This window comes from Xenia sp. Carnegie-2017, unplaced genomic scaffold (genome assembly GCF_021976095.1).
Source record: "Xenia sp. Carnegie-2017 unplaced genomic scaffold, XeniaSp_v1 HiC_scaffold_22, whole genome shotgun sequence".
Lineage (NCBI taxonomy): Eukaryota > Metazoa > Cnidaria > Anthozoa > Malacalcyonacea > Xeniidae > Xenia > Xenia sp. Carnegie-2017.
Window position 1 is genome coordinate 1,423,884 of NW_025813485.1, and position 22,067 is coordinate 1,445,950.

General features: G+C 32.6%; 2 protein-coding genes and 2 long non-coding RNA genes across 6 annotated transcripts; all 4 read right to left on the minus strand.

Moving 5' to 3' along the window:
• Positions 1 to 36: 36 nt before the first annotated feature.
• Positions 37 to 10,803, minus strand: LOC124446837 (A disintegrin and metalloproteinase with thrombospondin motifs 12-like). The gene is made up of 21 exons (XM_046997717.1): positions 10,664 to 10,803; positions 10,249 to 10,391; positions 6,778 to 6,861; positions 6,158 to 6,468; positions 5,913 to 5,993; positions 5,366 to 5,449; positions 5,054 to 5,178; positions 4,346 to 4,486; positions 4,117 to 4,273; positions 3,884 to 3,979; positions 3,613 to 3,752; positions 3,418 to 3,484; positions 3,009 to 3,090; positions 2,661 to 2,779; positions 1,938 to 2,070; positions 1,759 to 1,836; positions 1,405 to 1,556; positions 1,030 to 1,177; positions 678 to 714; positions 401 to 611; positions 37 to 299 (listed from the first exon to the last, which is right to left on the minus strand). Exons 1-21 carry the CDS (start codon positions 10,801 to 10,803, stop codon positions 141 to 143), a joined length of 2,688 nt encoding a protein of 895 aa, XP_046853673.1. The 3' UTR covers positions 37 to 140.
• LOC124446503 lies at positions 5,056 to 5,683 on the minus strand. The gene is made up of 3 exons (XR_006948458.1): positions 5,548 to 5,683; positions 5,366 to 5,449; positions 5,056 to 5,178 (listed from the first exon to the last, which is right to left on the minus strand). It is a non-coding gene; the product is annotated as an uncharacterized LOC124446503 (long non-coding RNA).
• Positions 10,307 to 17,615, minus strand: LOC124446776 (calpain-15-like). 3 transcript variants are annotated; one of them, XM_046997653.1, is made up of 13 exons: positions 16,844 to 17,615; positions 14,975 to 15,210; positions 14,677 to 14,873; positions 14,317 to 14,386; positions 13,567 to 13,680; positions 13,288 to 13,432; positions 12,573 to 12,645; positions 12,217 to 12,342; positions 11,908 to 12,060; positions 11,504 to 11,665; positions 11,214 to 11,379; positions 10,932 to 11,107; positions 10,307 to 10,391 (listed from the first exon to the last, which is right to left on the minus strand). In XM_046997653.1, the coding sequence occupies exons 1-11, from the start codon at positions 17,490 to 17,492 to the stop codon at positions 11,298 to 11,300; spliced, it is 2,007 nt and encodes a 668-aa protein (XP_046853609.1). In that variant the 5' UTR covers positions 17,493 to 17,615; the 3' UTR covers positions 10,307 to 10,391; positions 10,932 to 11,107; positions 11,214 to 11,297. The 3 variants fall into 3 exon arrangements, with proteins under 3 accessions (XP_046853609.1, XP_046853608.1, XP_046853610.1); XM_046997652.1 differs by lacking the exon at positions 10,307 to 10,391 and adding an exon at positions 10,752 to 10,810; XM_046997654.1 differs by lacking the exons at positions 10,307 to 10,391; positions 10,932 to 11,107 and having other exon boundaries at positions 11,897 to 12,060.
• A 3,335-nt stretch (positions 17,616 to 20,950) lies between these two features.
• On the minus strand, positions 20,951 to 21,953 carry LOC124445496. Its single transcript, XR_006948177.1, has 2 exons — positions 21,825 to 21,953; positions 20,951 to 21,628 (listed from the first exon to the last, which is right to left on the minus strand). It is a non-coding gene; the product is annotated as an uncharacterized LOC124445496 (long non-coding RNA).
• Positions 21,954 to 22,067: the final 114 nt, after the last annotated feature.

Below are 22,067 nucleotides of genomic sequence, written 5' to 3' on the forward strand. Positions count from 1 at the left end.
AAAGTCTGTTACAAACTTTTATTTTGTTTATAGCTATACTCACATTTTTTTTCAGCAAAACAAAGAAAAGACAAGTCAGGCTATTAGAAAATAGTGGCCTGAAAACTTTGCTTCATGTAATCAACATTTTGCTAAGACACTTACTTTTTGCTACAGTGTTTATTTTTATTGCATGTTTTCGTTGTAAGTGGTTTCGGTGTACCATATAACAAACACACTTTCGTTGACACTCTACTCTTTATTCCTTTTCTATTAACGATTATACAAGACAGTTTTCTCGTTGACACGCCATTGTAGCACTACAAGTATTGAAAAGTTTTTTAAGTATATATTTTCAGGACAACTGATTTTTTACAAAATTATCACTGAAACGAGAGTTTATAATGTCAGTCAAAGTTACCTTAGACCACGATAATGGGACATATGATGGCGGACACATAATTTCATTACACATCTGTTTTGTTATATTTGTTGGTTTTGGGGTTTTTTTACAAGATGAATCGTTCTCAATAATCCATGCACCCATTATTTTTCGACGGCAAACAACACTCCTTTTTTGAATTCCACCTCCACATTTTTTCGAACAAATATTCCACTTAGTGACAAACCACCTACAAAAGTTACTTTAAAATTCAAACAACGAACATATGCATTTAAAAAACTAATCGAGGTTATACCGCCGGGTAAAACCACTCACTTCAATTGAGACTACAACTTAAAAACAAATTGCAACTCAATTATAAAAAATACAAACGATAGAGACAAATGAATATCGTGGTTTTTAAAATCTTGTTTTTTCAATAAACTATATCCACTTACTTAGCGTCGCATTCATTATATGTTGGACATATTTGTGTGGCATTGGGTTTTGTTTTCGTATCACAAAATTTATCACCAGCACGAGTATTATCATCTTTACGTCGACATTTCACTCTTCTCTTCATGATGCCTGAATGAACAATTTAAAAATTTCCATCTACTGACTCCTTTTATAAAAAATACTTTAAAAAAATATTCTATGCAACAAACCTCCTCCACAAGGTTGAGAGCAACCTGACCATTGAGATACTGTCCATTTGAACGAATCGTTTGATGGTTTGAGAATATTTTCAATATGCTCCATAAAGGTTATGTGTACTCGTAAATTTCTGACTTTGTCCCATATACTAGTAAAGAACTAAAAAAAAATCCATACGAGTTATGTGTCCTCGTAAATCCTTGTCTGCTTTCCATGGTATAAAATTCATGTAATATGCTTTTTCGCAAATCTACTTTGATTTAAAATAATTAAAATTCAAAACCACTGACCAACAAATTGAACTAAAGTTAGCTACGTTATAATCAAACAACTTATTGAGCAGTTGAACTTCCACTTTTCATTTCTCAATTTCTCACGATACTAACCACAAGTTCGATGTCTTCCGTTGTTGGTCCAAGAACTCGTAGTTCATCTTTTTCTCCTCTTCGAAAATAAGTTATGTATGTTCCAGCCGTTTTCACACGAACATTTCTCATTCTTGACGGAATTAACGCAGTACCTTTCATGTTGCGCACTCCTGTATAAAATTTTAAGAACACTTTTTGATTATTAATATTCAGAGAACTATTTTCGATCCCATTTGAAATATTTATGATCAATTAAGATAATTAAGAGCAGGAAAATTTCTGATCATCTACTTATCTCGATTTAAGCATGTTCTAATTTTTTCTTTGAGATTGTGACAACGCGTACAAAAGTATTTAAAAAGTCTCACTAACCAATGCGGCTCCAATAAGTGCCAATAGTTTCGTGTGCAAAAATATGTGTGGCACCCTTTTTGATAACCGTCATTTTCACTATAAAAGGATCTTTGATCACTGAACAAGCAGTTTCTTAGGGTGATTAACTTATCAAGTTGTAGGAATTATAGTGTACTGCATAACTGCACTGATCTTACCCCAGCCTTGTGGTTGACCAACTTTTTTAATGAAGTGGATAGTTTGTTTTCGGCAAGAACTACCACTTCCATCACACATACCACAGCGGTCATTTTCTTTATCAGAATGTACAACCAGATCACATCCAACAGACTTGATTAAAAAAAATTATGTTAACTTCTAGTGAGAAAAATAAATGTCAAGAAACAAGCAAACACACAAAGTTATGTAAAACATGACATGTATGAGATTTATTGTCTAGTTGTGTATACACGTTGGAAGAGTTACTTGCATATATTGGAGATTTGCACAAAACAAAACCTCGTGTTTTACATGATGATCTGTTTATTACATAAAAGGAGCGGCGTGTACAGTAAAACCCCACGTATAAGAAACAAGATTTTTCAATTTAGTCTACTTAGGTTCTTATATAAATGCTGCTCATCACAATATATGTTTTTAATGACTTTTTTTGGTTGGTGTAAGCTACATTTATACAGATCATGCCCAATCAAATGTTTACAAAAATGATCATATGGGCCTTCATACTGATTAAGACTTTACTATACAAGCAGTGAATATGCTTTATATACTTTGTTAAGGATTCGGACTGTTTGAGCTGAATATTTCAGTTTCAAATCTTAGAATGATAAAAGTAAAACCTGTTTGAAGTCTTTGTCTAAATAGTAAATAGGTACTTATATAATAAGAAAGAAGCTCATACATCATGAAACAATATATACCTGACATTTTCCCTTAATACAAACATGATTGTTTGGATCATTTTTTGCACAAGGGGTTCCATCTTCCACATTTCTTATTCCGTAAAATCTCCGGTTTCGCACACAATATAACAAACACGCTTTAAAGAATCAGACACTTCAGTAGTATTTCAATAATCGTAATTAATAATTATAGGGAGTAATCGTGAAAACAAAATCTAAATAGAATTTCGATCAAATGAACCTAGTACAGCCTATAAAATGTGAACAGAAATACAAAAAAATTCAAATTTCGCTTTTTTTTTAGTGTAAGCCCAACGTGATCCATCTATAAAAAAAGTATACAACTTTAACAGCATCAATAGTTACCTCTAGGTTTATAATAAAAAGCTCGAGGATATCCTGCAGATTTACATTGACTATCTCTGTACGAATTGCCTTTAGGACAATCCTAAATATAGTATATGGTGAAAAAATTTAAACTGAAATTACAAATCAGGTTGAAAAAACCACATTGTGCAAATGTGTTTTTATATGTACTTTGTTAGTTCATTACATATATATATCTGATCTTATGGATCACGTAAATATAGCGGCTTGAGTAGCTTTATTTTAATACGACAATGGATATAGCATAGATTTATTTTCTACAAGTGATAACAATATCAATTTTACAAGATATAATTAGCTTGCACTTTTGAGACACTAATTCACCGCTCTGTCTTTCGAGTCAACGCGCTTAGAGCTAATGAAGATAAAAATATTTTTTCACACTTACTTTCAAATTACAGACTTTAGAATATCCAACATTTGATCCGAGACAATTTTTCCCGCCATTTTTTGGACTAGGAAGATGACATAAGTTTGACTTCAACATACAAGACAGAATATAAGCTATATGATTTCCATGAAACACTTCCAGGGAAATTTGAAAGAATTTCTTTCTTATAATTATCAATTTCACCTTCATTACCTAGGACTATTACATTGTCTTTTTCTATATCGAATACCAGGACCACATGATCTTGAACATTCCGTGTATTTTGACCATTCGCTCCAGTGACCATGAATCTTAGAAGAGCCATCGTCAACACATTCACCGCGAATACACCACTTGAATAAAAATAAAAATATTTTTTCCCAAAAGTAAGAAATTAAGTAAATAATAAATAAAACATGTTTTCAGGGATTATGGTGATAGTTTTCATCAACAACTAAAAGAAAATAATTTCGTATTGTCTTACATGTCTTTTACCGCATCTTGTCCCGTCAGCGGAAGGCAAAATCAGGTAAAAGCACTTCGACCCAGTTTTAGTGCAGTACAAAGAGGAGCAGACGTGCTAAACAAGAATTAATCATCCATTCATAGCATATGACAAACTAGAAAAGATTTTATCGAAACCAAAGGTGTAACATCTTACGAATTAAGAACAATACGGCCTTCGAACAAAATCTACTGAAAATAGATTGTACAAACCACTGCAAAAGGACATTGTCTGTATCCAGCTCCAAATATCATTTCGCATTGTTTGTCAGCGTGGTAAACTTGTCCGGGTAGTTTATCACCAAGTGAAAGATGTTTTCTTTGTCCGTTGTTTGTGGGAACATTATTGAGACAACGAGAGTGAAAAGATCTGTAATAAAAATCAGTTATTAATAACACAGTTTTATAAAAAAAACATACTCGAGTACTTCAAATAACCTACTTTAAAAAAGTATTAAAGTATTTTTTTGAACAACTCGACCACAAAAACCCAGCATTTCCACCAGGTACAATTGGAGACATAATTGCAGCGTTAATAGGACAGCGAGTATTAGGAGGTCGTCCATCATGAACATAGCCAAAGCTACAAAACATAAAACCAACATTTCACTGGATTTCCCCTCTGAAATCTAGAAAGAGACAACTAGTTATCCATCAGACAAAAATTCATCTCCAAAAACATTGATGTTTGTATATAAACATCGTTTAACACAATGGTAAAGTAAAAGTAATGTAACAATGTAATAATTTGTTGAAGACTATACATGAATATAAGCCCGGTGTATGTTTTATGTTGCCAACGAGCCATAGCGAGGTGTGTTAATTTTTATACAACCCGCATCTAAAAGTATGAACGTACTTGTGTCCAGTTTCATGAGCAAGAATGAATGAGGTGCTCAAACCAGTAAAAGACACAACAGCACTCGAACTGATAGTTCTGCATAAGGTGCGAAGAGAAGCCACTCCTGTAATTGCATGTGATGTCAAATTACAAAAAGCTTTTTTTCTGTATTATTTTTTTAAAAAATAGAAAATTGTGGCAATTGACAAACCTCCTTTACTGTGTCTAAATAGAAGAAACCACAGAAGATAAGAATACGCATTAGAAAGATATTCATTGACTATCTGCAAATTATCATGAAATTCTTACGTTGTAAAAAGAATAGTTTCATCAGCAAATGTAGGATTATTGGCATTTTTTTTATTATTCACTCGAGCCCAAGCTGTAATATGATCTAGTTTACGATATCTGTTAGCTCTTTTCGCATAAGGTAGCTGAAATAAAAAAGTGAAATCAACAAAAAACCATATTAATCATGATTGAGGAAAATTTATGAAACCTAATTTAATCCAATCTAACGTAAACATCCTTTACAACATATCATTCTACTATGGGCACAGTTTTTGAAAAATGTGGAGACAAGTAAAACTTCAATGATCAAAACTATTTAGTCATATTTACAGACTGTTTATCGTTGAGAAGATAGATTTTTCGAATAACGTAATGAAGACGACCATTAGTAGCATCATACAACAAACGTGAAACCTATTCAATAACAATATAAATAATTAATAACTAAAGATGTGAGAGTGAATGTTAATGTATGAAAATGGACATAAGAAAAATAAAAAATTAGTATTTACAACATTTCCAACAGAAAGCAACAATTCCGACCAATTTATGAGTCGAAATGATTCTATAGCATATCGATCCACCACGTAAAGGACTTCCAAGAATTTGCTTTTTCTTTCATCAGATTCATCACGTTTCTTTAGCAAGTGTCCCATCTTAGCTTAAACAAGAAGAATTATGGCTTAATGTCCACCATTCCGGTCAGATGGGTTGTATTGATTAGATTAATCATATTCAATCTATTGTTTATTCCATTAAGTTTTTTCAAAAGTCAGAAAATATAGAGTAAAGGATTACCATTGATACTATCATCAAAATATGACTGATTATCTGATATTGACTTTTTCATAACTAAATGAGGAATATTGTTTCTTGCAGTCTCGTATTGTTTTGCTAGTCTCTCCGGAAGAGGATGGATCTCGAACATATGATCTTCAGGTAATGATATTATTCCTTTCTAAAAGGGAAAATAATTATCAAATAGTTAGTTGTCCTGTGGTGTTTTAAGGTATGTAGTAGTTATAGGTAAAAGTTTAAAAAGTACATCTCTTTGCGAATTGAGGCACTAGTAAAAACAAAGCAAACAATAAAATCAATGCTCTAAAAAATAAAATTACTTACTAGTCTCCCGTTATCACTTAACGCAACTTTGGATCCTGGATGTGAGATAGAGTGTCCATGGTAAAAATGCGCATGCGCATATCCAGGGAAAGACTTCGTTGTTGTACCATTACCGTGTTTCGTCACTACATGGAAGTTCGGTGCAACCAAATGCTTATTTAATGTCAATTTGAAATGAAAATCGATCCCAAATATGGAAATATTATAAAACAGTTGAGTTTTTGTTTTTAAGTCTCTTTTCATTCGAACACGATGTTTATTTGCGCCATTGTTGTTTATTGATGGGAGAAATGCAACACCGTAATCTAAAACTATACAGAATAAAAGTGAATTACTTTTACTGTCACTTATTTTTTGTTATAAATAAAATAACTATAAAATTTAGTTTACGTATGATAAATTTTCTTTTAAATAATTCTCTTAAAGTTATTTTCTTTTACAAAAAAGGTTATGAATATTTGTTTGGAAAATTTTCACAGTTTTTACAGTTTTCATACAATTTCTTGCTCTACAGTGATATTTAGAGCTTTGTCCTCACATTACAAAGCATCTTGAATAAATAATCTACTTTTGAACAAGCAAGCAAACAGACTGACGGAAAATGCAAGAAAAATTTATACCGTTGTTTTTTGTTGTACCAAAGTATTTTTGGAATTCTACTTCGTTGAAATTCAACTCAGGAACCTTTAGTATCAAAAATGGAACTAATCAATTAAATGTACAAGAAGTAGCTTAAAAAATGAAGCAAGAATTGTTCTTCATTTGCACAACAGCGTTTTTGACACTTAGACAAAGCAAACAGATACGTAGCCAGTATTGTCATGTAGACAAAGCTTATATTGTAACTACACGCCTTAAATCCTTACCGTTTTTCATAAACTTCTCCAATCGCTAAACCAAACGAAAAATGTATTGTAATGAAAGCAATAAAGAGGTAATTTTTTATGATCCAAACAAGAATCATTATCAAAGACTCTTATTTTACTTCTAAATATATCTAAATCATCAACGACAAATTAAAATGCACAATTACCTGAGTGGTATGCAATCAACAATAAGAGAAATGTCAAGATCATTTTGTCTTTGAACCAGATGAAAACGCAACGCAAGCTAAACATGAAAAAAAGTTTTACACCGTAGAATTTTGATTTTTTTGGTTGAAGTAATATCCGTGCAATGCTTTATAATTATAATTTATAATAAACTCGTGCTAAAGTTATATAAACTATTTAATTCTCTTTCGTGTACATTTTACATAACCAACGTACAAAATAATTTCTTGTCTTTGTGTCATTTATGACAGATAGCTACGTTGAATATTGTTGAATAATTTTATCTCTTACCTTCGCTAAAAAACTCCAAACTGAAATTTTTGAATGTTGAACTCAAATCTCTGCACTGCTTTACATTAAATAAGTGGTGAAAGTGCCGCAAGAATGTTGCTTAAATAATGTCTCCCAAAGCACAGAGTAAACATGTTCAGGTTCGCTTTAGAAAAACAACATAGAAACTACGTAAACATACGATGATTTATTACTAAATTTGATCAAAGGTAAAAGCCACAACGATTTTTTCATTGATACATGTTTTGGCATGTTGACATCAGTCTTCAATTTCCGATTTTAAGTGACTTTAGTGATTTTACAAAAACCTTATGTATAAATACTAAAATATTGTTTATTATTTTCTTGTTGGGGTATTCAATTCCTACATTGTATGATGAAATGATTTCATTTCTTGTTGTGACAGAATTTGTGAACTAAAAAGAAATTGTGAAGTAAAATTTTACGATGACGAGTGTTTTTACTAAATTTTTATGAATCAAACAGAAGAAAAAAGTGAGAGTTATTACGTTTAAACTACGTGTCACTTTAGGTGCATCTACGTTTTATTCATACAAGTTTTTGAAATCCTTTCCAGACGTAAATTATCACTTTGTAGACTTTGTACCATTCTTTACATTAATTTGCAACACATAATAAAACATGGATATTTTAATGCCGGAAATTTTTTGTTTCTCTACTTCAGATTAACATCAATGTGCGAACTATATTTAAACTTCCCTTTTGTATCATTTCTTCAGAAAATCAAAACCTATAGCTACAAACACTCCAAAAAGTAAAAGTTTATTTATGTTTAGAAGTACAAATTTAATCATTTGCTACAAATCTCTATTCTGTTTTGCAATCAAAACGTTAAAAATGCACCTCATTAAATAAAGAATAAAGTACTTAATTGGCTAAATTACGCTACTGCTCAGTTAGTGTTTAATGAAGGCTGTAAAGGTTATGCCAAACAAGACAGCTTTGCACAACTTAAGATAATTATACATAATTTTCATGGGCTTTGAAAGCATTTAAAAGTTGTGGGTGTATGATATAACTCACGAAGGTTAAACCAATGAACGAACTTTTTTTATCGGGTTTGTTTGACTTCATCATTGACTTCATCAAAATTTAAGTGAGAAGTCAAATATGTGGTTGACTTTCCTATAAGGTACGCTCGCACTCTAAAATTGTGGCTGTCCAGACACATAAACACCCACGGCTTCACAACCCTTTGATGATTTGGATATTTACACACTTTTATAATACAGAAATCACTGGCTACTGCAAAATAATAAAATACAAATGCAAGCCTGGACTGGTTACTAATGCATGGACAAACTTTCTGAAAAAAAACACATTTGCTCAAAAGACTAATTCTAAACTTGCTGATGTCTGAAAGCCACGCGCGTTATCAACTAAGCTAGTTTGTGGTTTGCTACTGGCATCCATAAATTTATTTTAATACATACGATTTTCTAACACTTTTTTACAAACCGTGGGCACACCATAGCTTTACCACATTATGTACTGAAACCGTTGACAAAGCTAAGATAAACATTTTTTAACGAAGAAAATTGTGCAAAACAAAGATATACAGAAATACACTGATCGTTTTGCTCAAAAATTTAGGTATAGCTACATATTTGAGAGAGAACAGCTGTTTAGGATAGTTACAGTGTACTTCATGATATTATTATACATGGAGTTACCTACGCAATCAAACATCATTTTTAAATAAATAGCTACGGACATTTTAAATTCAATATCCCGCATACGATGTCTGGTTCGAGAATAAGTTCATGAGTCTGATGTCATAGTAACGAAGCTTAGTTGCTTGGTGAGCAAGACTAATGGCTTTCAAGCTTTCAGCGATAACCAAGAGAAGTCAATATTTGATCTACACTATCTCACAACATAAATTGTCCCACAAAATCTCTAGTCATACAATATTCAAACAATGAGTTAGAAAGCAAATAAACACTAATGGACTCAATAAAATATATAGAACATTTAAGGCAATGAATAATTACAATGACTTAAAAATACGACGTCTCCACTCAATTTTGAGTAAAACATGTAAATCAATAACAACATCTTGAGTAAAAAATGTAAATCAATAACCACACATCAATAACATTACAATCATAGATTACAAAACATGCAAGAACAAGCAAAATCCCACACTACATGTTAAAACAAATGTTACGTTAAACCCCCATCAAAAGTGGTGTTTAATTAGAATCACTACAGGGTAACAAGACAGCGTAAAACTTTAACTGAGAAATTTTGTTGATGTAGCTACATGTTGAAAATATTCATTTGATGAAGTCACGAATAAACATTTCTATGGTTATGCATAGAAAATTATAAGACCACTCTCTAAAATTTGAGAATTCATAACAATGTAAAACAACAAAGAACTATTTATTTTATATGACAGTCTTGAATTGGAGAAAATAGTGCTACCAACTACAGATATAAAAACTATTCATGGACTGTAAATGGAGCAAAAATATACATTGACAAAGAATCTAGCAAACTAACAACTATAGCACCTAGCTATAAAATGAAAGAGTAAATTGAACACAAATTTATTTTCTCAATACTATCCAGTAGCTCTCAGACGGTTGTGTATTTGAGGAATATTTAAGAATGTTTGAAAATGAACGAGAAAATGCCGATCCAACAATGCTCACTTATGCTGTGTGATGTTTTAAAATGATATTTATAATGGATAGATGATTGGCCTCGGAGAATGTAAACCAATAAGATTCTGTCCCAGTTCAGGCATGTGTTGAGCACCATATTCTCCATTGCCATTACACGTCATTGTTCGAAAGTTCAGTCGATGGGACACTGAAAATCCATCGTTTCCTTCAAGTTGTGTCAAAACAACAATTACTTGTCTGCAACACGAACATATAAAAAAAATTGTAATAACATTTTACATGTGCAACATGTGAGAGAGTTACATGATGCAACTTGTCACAAACGATAATTGTTTTAAAGAACATATTTGTGTGAGTTTGTATGAAAGACGTTATATGCAAACGTTGATTAACCACTAAATATGGATTTATAGGGGTAAACATGATCACAAAGGAGATGATAAAAAATAAGGTTATTTCACGAGGTTGTTATAGTCATTGAAGTAAGCAATAAAAACTATTGTTTTTACCTGTGACAAGGAGGCAAAACATCTGTAGTACAAAGTAAACTTCTTGTTGAAATAACATTAAAGCTTCCTTCACAATCACAGTTGACCAACAAATGCATATCTTGCCGTTTGTTTTCGGCAACAACAAACAGTCCAGCCATTTCATGACTTAAATAATAAATAGTTATACCAGGAATGCCCTTAAAAATGACAATCTTTGTAAACTGTTTTACGTGGAAAAAAATTATATTTGAAACAATAAAAAAATCGTTTATGATCTTTTTCTTACCGTATGTGTCTTCCCTTTCTTAATGGTCATTAATATTATGGCATCGGCTAAAAAGAATTCTTTTGCAGCCATTTTTTCTATCATAACAGATCTTGAGCTGTGAACAGCTAAGACATATGCTGAGGAAGACATTTGTTCCATTCCATAAGAAAGCCAATAATTAAATGATGTTACAACTAGGGAGAAAATCGCAAACATCAAAAAACTTTAGGAATTAGCCAACTAAAGGGCCTATAAATTGAACCTATCATAAATATAAAAAGAAATTCAATAAAGACACACCGGCAATGTACGTTCCTTCTTCAACTAATACACTGAAAGAAACACTTCCTTTCACGCTGCGTTTACTATGACCAATAATTGAAATCAATTGTGGAGGACTTGTGTTAGGCATTGAACGATACAGAAATATACAAAGATCAAACAACAATGCTTGCATGGAGATCCTCTGTTAAAAAAGACATAATCAAAAAGTATTTCAGCAAGTTTTAAACATTTTTTATATTTTTCTGACGGTTAAATCTATTTTTACATAAATATTCAGAGACATTTATGTAAAATATTGGACTCACCTGGATGTACTTTGGTAAACACAGAGATCTATTTCAGTTGTTGAAAACGCAGCTACAGAAATCACCTCAATTGGACCCAAAGCATAAGACGGGAAAACACCATCGATTCTTGTTTCGGTCCAGTCTTCTCGCATCTTGCACACATCAACACAATCAAAATATCTAGATTATAAAAAGTTTTGCATGTCCTCAGGGGCATTGCCAGCTCGATAAGTGAGGGGAATTTTATTCAAATAATAATGTTTATGCGTATTAAGTTCCTTTGAAATTAATTGTTTCTTAGGGATCAAAACATGCATATATGAATATTGTTCCCTGAGCTGGCGACGCCACTGCATGTCCTAGTTTCGTAAAAGTTTCACTACGATGCATGTGAACAAAGGCAAAACATACAGTCAACATACAGCATCATATCTTCAAATGAAATCCAAAATAATCCTTCGTCACAACCATGTGGAAGCAATTCCTTTCTCAGTTCTGCTGTCCATAATGGCGATGTATCTGACCAATTTCCTCTCCACGAAAATCTTCCCCACGGATTGCGGAGTCGAAGAAGTCTTAAAAAATCACGATGACTTTGTTGGGAATGCAAAGTACAAGATAAACAAAGGTACTTATGTTTAAAATAGGACTAAAACTAATAGGAAATTTAAATGATGTTAAACTAAGATATAATTATAATTAAAATATATAAAAATGATAAACTTGCGTACTTGTTTCCTTGAGCATTTCTTATATCAAGTATTGAATATGCATGGCGTGATTGGAGACCAACACTAGCATAAATACCCTCATCAATATCTTGAGCATTACCTCCACAAGAAGCTCCCATCAAATACCTGAGTAAAAAAAATGATGAACAAATAAAGTTAATAATAAAATTTAATAAGTAATATTTTAAGACGTGGGCAGTTATTATTTGAGTACAGGATAATAGGAAAGGATTATCGAGAAGCAAGTAAGCATGCAAGATTTTTTATGCTATGTAAATATTTCATGGTTCATTCGCTGTAAAAACAATAGAGGAAACTTGCAGGTTGGCTACACCATTACATCAATTTCAACTCACCCCGCATTTCTGCTGCTAAGTAATTTTGCCCAAACCAAATCTTTATCGATGACTTCGTTATTTGAGCCCATACCTGTAGTAATTTAGGAAATAACATTTTAAGAATTATACAGACATTTTATAGTTAACTTCAATGTACCTTGCAATCGTGTGGTGTCACAAAGAACACCAGTAGCTAAAAATGTATCTTGTAGCCGTATGGTGTCACAAGGAGCACCAGTAACTAACAATGTACTTTGCAATCGTATGGTGTCAGAGGTAACACCAGTTAATAAAAATGTACCTTGCAATCGTATGGTGTCACAAGGAGCACCAGTAACTAAAAATGTACCTTGTAGCCGTATGGTATCACAAGGAGCACCAGTAACTAAAAATGTACCTTGTAGTCGTATGGTGTCACAAGGAGCACCAGTAACTAAAAATGTACCTTGTAGTCGTATGGTGTCACAAGGAGCACCAGTAACTAAAAATGTACCTTGTAGTCGTATGGTGTCACAAGGAGCACCAGTAACTAAAAATGTACCTTGTAGTCGTATGGTGTCACAGAGAAAATCAGTTAATAAAAATGTACCTTGCAATCGTATGGTGTCACAGGTAACACCAGTTAATAAAAATGTACCTTGTAGTCGTATGGTGTCACAAGGAGCACCAGTAACTAAAAATGTACCTTGCAGTCGTATGGTGTCACAAGGAACACCAGTAACTAAAAATGTACCTTGTAGTCGTATGGTGTCACAAGGAGCACCAGTTAAAATACATAAACCCTCAATAGATCTTCCCGCAACCAATGCTTCATAACATCCATGAAGTTTTGCCATTGCCTTTTCAATTAAAGGTACCCACAATTGCTGTCTTGCAGCCTAGAGTCAGAGATAATAAAATAAATATAGTAACTTTTAAACTGTAACTACGATTCTTCGCAAAACAAAAATTGGTGATGTGATAACATATATATCATTAGAATTGAGATGGAAAAAAAGCCATATAATTGTACCTGTGAATAAACAGGAATTCCATATTTGTTACAAGGAAGAAGATCATCTACTAATACAACAGTCCATCTTCCATCCTTGCATAACCTGATTTGATAAGCTCCTTCAGCACAGAGCTTTTGTAAACAATAATAATAGAATTTTTACAAAAATTAAAATGTGTTGAAAGTAACTACGGTGAAACGAGTTTATTATACATTTATTATACAACCGCCATAAATATTGAATAATACCTACAAGAAATTTAACAATGTCATAAAATCACAATGTCAAGATGCAACCTTGAAAATTATCTTGATGTAGTAGCAGACCTCTAATGTCGCAATTTTTTTTAATTTGAAAGGCATGCATAAAAAAATTAATCATATTAAATTTTTTAAAGATATCGAGAGTATTCAAATCACAACAGACTTCGTGTGAAATACAAACTTTGGAATACTACACAAACTTTGTAAATACAACACAAACTTTGGAATAAAACACAAACTTTGGAATAGAACATAAACTTTGGAATAGAACACAAAATTTGGAATAGAACACAAACTTTGGAATAGAACACAAACTTTGTAAATACAATACAAACTTTTAAGACACGTAATGCAAAATTCTGAAGATATTCCAACCAATAATGTCGTCAAAAATTGGACACCAAAGATGATTTTTTGTGTACAATAGAAATTGTGACAAGAAAAATACGGACATTTAGCTATCGTATATTATTGTACTAATATTCTTCATTAAGTAAGTAATACCTCTCTTGTTATGATGATTTTTTGTATAAGATTCGGACGTTCAGTAAGAACAGCCAAGGCACTCAAAAGCCTAAAATTTAGAGTAATAGGCTTCAGAAACTACAAACACATCCATGCAAAATTCGAACACAAAAAAGAATGTAGACCAATCCCCGTGCTATGAAAATTTTGCTATGTAATAAGTACATAGTCAAATTGAAGACATCAGGAAAACATGGAACAAATTCCTTGACTCATGCAAGACTGAATATATTTTGCAAAATGCAAACAACTAAAATCAAACATTTCATTATCAATCATTTGTGGCAACTAAGCAACTACAAAAGGATCCATGTTCATTACTGGTGTACATATACATACCAACAATCCCCCAACACCCCTTGTAATATGTCCGATGGACTTGGTTCACGAAAAACTTTCCAAGGTAATGATGACTGAGATGTCAATTGATGGGGTCTTAACCATTGAGATACACGAGGATTGGTTGATTCTCTTGGTTTTATGTACAATGAACTAGGGTCAGGAGGAAATGAATCATCCACAAATGACATGTTATGCTGCAATAACAATGATGTAAATTCGTTACTCTCGGTGGCATAAATTAACTTGGTAAAATTTATTTACAAAAACCAATAAAATGGCATGTTGATTCAATTACCTGTGAGCAAATATCTACAATATTTTTCCACTGTTCTTTGGCTTTGTCTTCATCGTGAATCCTTTTTGTTTCAACATCAATAGTTTCATACTTTATATGACTTTGTGAACTTGAAGGACTAAGTCCGCTGGCATTTGTTGTCAACATAAAACTATCTTTACTGGAATCGCATGCGTTACAAAATTTAACTGCATTACTGTTTCTCAAAGTACATAATGAACATATCCATGAACCATCTAAATGAGGAAACAAGACTTTGATAAAAAAAAAAACTCAATACAAAATACGTATTTACAAAGATCATTTTTAAAATTTTTTCCATCTTCAGTATAATTACATAAATAATACAAGGTTTATATAAAAGTAATATGTATCATATTTATCAAATTACTTTTACATAAACCTTGTATCATTTATGTAATTATTTACTTATACTGAAGATGGCATCATGAGATGTCGAAACATGTCTATTTTTAAAAAAATTGTGGTCTACATTAAATGCTCATTAGCGATAGTACTTCTACGAAAGTATCGTAACAAAATACGTAAATGCTGTAAAATGCATCTCCTATGCCACAGATATTTGGTTTTAAAACATCAGCGTATTATGAGTTTCAAGCAGCAGTTAGGTGTTTAATAGTTCAAAAGTATTTTTTTTTCACTCTACCCAAAATTCTTAGTGCAATGAAAAAATCTGTCATTCAACCTGAATAGTTCGTAAAAATTTTATTTTCGTTCTACTTTTTATTAGGTGGCTATAATGGTAATCATTATCAGCGTGAAATATGTCGTAATATCCATTGAGGAGTCCGTTAGGCAAGAAACTCTGTTTAGATAAAGAACTCTTCAGTTAAGAGTTTTAGAGAGTAGCGTCCTGCCTTCTTGAGGTAATTTACCATCCCATTTCGTAAAACGAGAGAGAGGCAATAGCTTTATAGGTCCATTAGCGTCTAAAAACCGAAGTTGGGGGTGATCGAGGGCATGATCACCGCAGAAAATAAGTGTTCCAGTAAAATGCTCAAAATATAGCAGTCAATCCAGTCTGCTCAAACAGCTGAGGAAAAGTTGTGTGAGAAAGTCAACAAAAAGGATGGGAAAGATGTGTAAGTGTAGCATGAGATCAATAAGAGCTGTACAAACTCCTGGCAAGTATTTCACTTTTGCCTCTGGCTCTGGCTAAAAAATTCCAGATTCAGTTAAAACAATCTTTAGCTTCAGTGAAAATTTTCCATGCCCAAAATTAATGAAACATCAAAACAATAATGAGAATTTTCTCTTAACCCTCAGACGTCAATGATGAATGATGACGAAGCTGGATTTTAGATTAACAACCCCCCCCTAAAAACAAATATTAAAAATTGAAAAGCTTGAGTTAGACTTTAAGTTGTGGGAAAGGAAGCGCTTTGTCTCAGAATCTACGTCAATATAGAACTATTGAGTTGTGAATAATATAAATGGTAATTCTGTCTGTCATATATAAAATACTCCAGTTGTGAGGATGTTTTTAATTTTGCATCTAAAATAACATTGCATTTTTGCTGTATTTTTTTCTAGCATTTGACCATTTATCTTTAGATTTTTACTAAAATTTCATGATAGGAGTTCCTGCTTTGTCTTAAACTTTGGCTTCCTCTGGTGCCATCAAAATAGGACTACTTACGGCCTTTTTACTACAATTTTGAACACCCTCAAGTTCCTACCTACATCATTTGGGTGAGAAAATAATGATGTAAAAAACAAGTATGATGGAAAACTGTGGTTGAAGTGATTGTTGTGAAAGAAGGATAAATCCAGCTAATTTAGGGGGATATACAATCATCAAAAATTGGATTGATTAAGGTAATATTCATTAAATAAAAACCTACTTACCAAACTTGGCAAACATATCCTCAGGTTCGCAGTGTTTGGATTTTTTACAGACATAACATTCATTGTTTTCTGGACCATTTAATGATGTACATCTTTGGCATTGCCATATATCAGACAAACTAGATATAACTTTGTTTTCTCTTGGCAGAGATGACTGAGGAAAAGGTCTTGGTTTAAATCCTTCATAAAAGCAAGGGGTTTTACACACCAGACAATGCAAACCTGGATTGTCAAATAATAATGTTTGACATTTTTGACACTTTAATACATCCTGTTTGTATTCTCTCACAAGATTTGAGTCAACTTCAACATTAACTATGCCCCTAGGTAAGGCAAAAGCTGCATCATTTGAACTTCTGCCATGTTTACAAACTCTACAGCACAAAGAATCTGAAGTGTTGATAAATGTACATTTTGTGCAAGTCCAACTTTTGCTTTTAACAGAAAAAGCGTTTTGTTCCGCACCACAAAAATTACATAATACAATATATTGTGGATTATTTGACCCACACTTCAAACATATCCAAAATTTAGTCTCTCGATCAATTCCACACATCTGGCATTGAGAACTTGTTGTAAGATTGTTCATAAAAGTACAACGAACACATTGCCATGAACTTCGTGTAGGCAATGAATCTGTTGTACCCATTTATGCACACATTTTATTTTTCTTAACATCTCGAATAGCTTCAATCATTATCCACAAAACAATTCGCACACCATAAAATTTTATTAAATCGAGTTTGAAACCTGCCAGCCATCATCACATCACACATACACGTCATTTCTAATTGAACTAAAGTCTCTACAACACAACTGGAACGATTAGTCGGGGTATGAATTGAAGCTAGATTTTCATTTAGTCAGTCCTCATGTTAAAAATTTCAAAAGATAACATTTTTATATTCATAAAATTTTGAAAGTAAACGTTGCGAATTCTGGCAGACCGGTACACCGTGCGTAAATTTGATCGGAATGGAACAAGCCTAAATTGTAACAAGATTATGTAAATTTTATTAAAAAATGACTTCTTAAATGCTAAATTCGCATTGTCTTTTGTCTTTAATTGACATCTCACTTCAAATTCCCATCAACAGAAAAGTCTTATTACAAGCTACAAATTTGAAAGGAAGATTACTTGGTTAATTTTGATAGAATCGTCGGGAACGGGGCATAAACAGAAGCCTAATACTTATTCTTTATCACCATGTAAAAATGATATGCTTCACTAAAGTATGCTGTCGTCAAAAAAAGTTGGATTCACATTTTTCTGATACACACTATTAAACAGTGTCAATCTCACCCATTTTTGGACAAAATACGAGTCAACGATAATCACTATATGAAAATTTGATATAAGACATTAGCAAAATTGTATATTTTTTCTGCTTTCCTTATTTTGATGACTTTGCAAGAAATCAATAATAAAAATAAACTATATTTCTATGGGTTCAAAGATTTCCAAGAACTTTTGCTATCTCCATTGATATACCTAAAGGTCGGTAACACATGTCGAAAAAAACTATACAAATAAACTTTTTCTTTTGTACAATTCTGTTACGCTTTATATTATCTCTCATAAAAATAAGAGCGTTAGAAGTTATCATTTCTTCTCATGAAATAAACCAAGCAATGTTTCGATTAACTTCTTCTGACACTTATAATTTATAACAAATATGTTTTCTACAATTTTTATTGGTTTACATTTTTCTGATTTAACTCTCTCATTTACTGTTTCTCATTGATCACGAGCACACCATCCATGGGCTTCATGGCAAACAGGATTATCTGGTTCCCTTAAAAAACACGAGACACTCTAGTGCTCAACTATCTCGGGGTATCGGGAGACATGGATCGAAAATGGGATTTTTTGTTTTCAAAATTTGTCTTTTTTCTTTCAAGAATTCTTCTCATAAAAGAAACTAGAACGTCCAAGGATACTGCAAAGGTTCAAACAACTTCTGCCGTTTTGACTTATAATTTAAACCAACTCTTAGCCTGTTTATACGTTATTTACTTGTCACCTTTTACAATGTAACTTTCTCATAACTCTCTCGTGAAGAACGAGACGTTCCTTATACAATATGACTCTTTCATCATGAACGAAAGCATCCATGGGCTTCATGGAAAAAAGGGATTATCTACTTTGTTATAATAGTTTCTACAAAGATAACATTTAATAAGCCTAGCAATTTGCATTGTCTAAATTGAACCTTGCTTTGAAACATTATGTTATAAAATTTTGATTCATTTTATATAGTAAATTTCATTTTACCATAAAATATTTTCATGATTCAATCTGGAAAGTAACTTCGCTTCTTGAGTAATTTTGCGATTAAACAGCCTACTTTTCGGATTCAAAAGAATTCTTTTGATCGCATAGAGACAGCCGTCCAATTTATTACATACCTAAGCGTATATAAAGCATTTCCAAATCTCGTAAAAATTTCCTTCACATGACCAAATTATCGTCTATTTAAACAATGTTGTAAATGTTGTAAACGATGTAATAAAAATTTACCTTGACAACTGAAGCAAACACTCCTTTTCCCAAGCATTTGCAGCACCTCAAATTCATTCTGAACTCTTGAATTTCTCGCAGGGTAGCCAAAAGGAATAGGCATCAAATCAGGATACTCATGCCCATCATAACAGCTATTTTGATTTCTCTTGAACTTTTCCATCGTCTAGCTTATCTGAAGTGATGTTATTTGCTTACACCGTGCGCCATGGATTTCGAGAGATAAAAGGATGTCCAAGAAACTGCTGTGCTAAGCATTGGTTAAGGCTCTCCGGATATAGACATCCATATAAAGTACATGATATTGAAAGACAGTAGCTATAAATTCTTCGTCACTTCAGATCTTCATTTTTCAAGTGGAAGCTTTCAGTGGAAGTTTTCAAGCATGGCTATTAAACACATATTATGAGAAGGGTAAATTTCTATGACACTGCAATTCAATGAAAAGGAACTTACATCTCCAAAACGAGCTTTTCAATGTATCCAAAGACAAACTCTTTTTCCTTGACGTTAGTTGACTTTTAAAAAAACACCTAAAATGTAACAATAGAAAACCAAAAATGTCGAAACGCGTTTACTTGAGTCATACCCTATTGGCAAAAATTAGAGAAAAAAAAACAAATAATAAGTCTTTATATATATTTATTAAGTTAAACGAAAATTGTTCACATTATTTTTCTACTTGTGAATGAACGTGAACTGATCTTTCTACAATCTCACGGAGAATCCGCCACATTCTCTGTTGGTCCTTGTATTTTCCTTTGTGAATAGCATTCTTTAGAGTACTCTTCTCACAATTCTCCATCTGTATATACAAAGTTTGTAGAGTACACTTTGAATCTTCTTGCAAATCTCTTGTGGTGATTGCTTTCTCTTTACTTTCGAAATCAGATTCTTCGTCCTAAAGGAAAGACGCAGGTAGTTCTTTTTACATACCTTCAGCAACATCATGAACAGTTCCCACTACTATATACCACGTGAGCCAACGAGCTTCCAAACTGTATATGCGATTCATCGATATTTTTTTTAGCATGTCTTTAGTAGACTCCGCGTTATTAATGAATTGCTTTTGTATTGGAGCATCGTCTTCGCTAGAGCTTTTATCGTCGTCAACATGCTTGGAGTCATTCGTGTTTTTATTGGTCAACGAGTCCTCATTCAAAACTCTCGAGCGTACGCTAGGTACTTGAACTACGTTCAATTTCATCAAGCTATCTTCAACCTGAGCGTGGTTATTTCTCCTCTGGCACGCTAGATTTTGTTTCACTGTTGGAAGTTTCATTTATAAGTAGTTCTTCTACCTCAGTCCACGAATTACAATATCTGTCATAAATATAAGAGCATTGTTTATGCACAAAATATGCAGATACAAAGCTATGGAGAAAATTACAAACATCTCTAACATTGTCACGATATTACGAGTGGTGTAACACAGCGTTGATGAGTTTGATATCCATTTGTCAAAACAAGCTCAAGAGACAAAGAGCATGCCAAAAATATATGAGTCCTCATCTTAACGAACATTATAATTCTATCAATTTATGGACACCGCGCAATGCTTAGTCATTTACTCTAACACAGTAATATAACAATTGTGAATTGGTTTCTTTTTTTCTTGTCTCCTTGTCTTTTAAAATAATTTAGCTATGGTAAATGGCATTCTGACCACAGGTTTTAAAGGCATGTGAATTAAGAGTTGAGATACACGTGCATGTAGATCGATATAAAGAAGAAAAATTCGGCCTACAATGTGAACACTAAAATACAAAAGAAAAGGTGGTGTTTATTTGTTACAAGGGACAGTCCATTCCACATAGCTGTAAATATATCATATTTTGTCGCCAAGAATAGAAGCCTTGGAGGAAATCGTTTTTGCCCCTAAGAACAAACAAACCGGACATATCAGTATGTAAAAACAACCATACAACATTTAAAATGTATTTAGCTTCAGTGGGTGCGTTAGTTTACTAAAAAACCAATGTGGTGACGATAAGCTACGGTCGGTTTCTGTTGCTGACATTAGATGACAGTTGATTATTGAAGATGATGATGGATTGCTCTCGTTGACAGTAGGCTTCCAGGGTGAAGATTGGTTAGTGTTGATGACATTGGATGGTGGTAGGTGATCGTAGGTTATAGAGGGTGATGATGACAATGTAAGTAATACATTTCGTTTCTTCCCTATTGGCGTGTTTAACACATCGTATTATAACCCAAATCGTTATGAATGACAACGATAACTTTTCCATTGCGTAACCATTTAACTGATTGAAACGGAATAAGAAGAAAAATGAATGAAAAATAATGAGTACAAACAGGCCTGGGAATAAGGATACCTAGATACTCGAAACTTGAGGAAGAAAGTGATGCAAAAAATAGTGGAATTTTGCGATATAAAGGAATTAAACTTCACATTTCTGCAAAATACAATCGGCTACACTAACCACAACTACACTTTACCTCAATATACACCATATCAGTTATTCTCTAGTGAAGAATGGATGATATATTTTGACAAAGTTCTTCGCTTCCATATTATTGGATTTTTATCTTTTATAAAAATGACCATCTGTTTATAGGCTTATTTGGTATCACACATGCCACAATGATCTTCTATCTGAATGACGATAATCCTCAATAACTAATGAATACAAATGTCCTAACAAATAGTTAGTTTGATGGTGAAATGCAATATTTGACAAT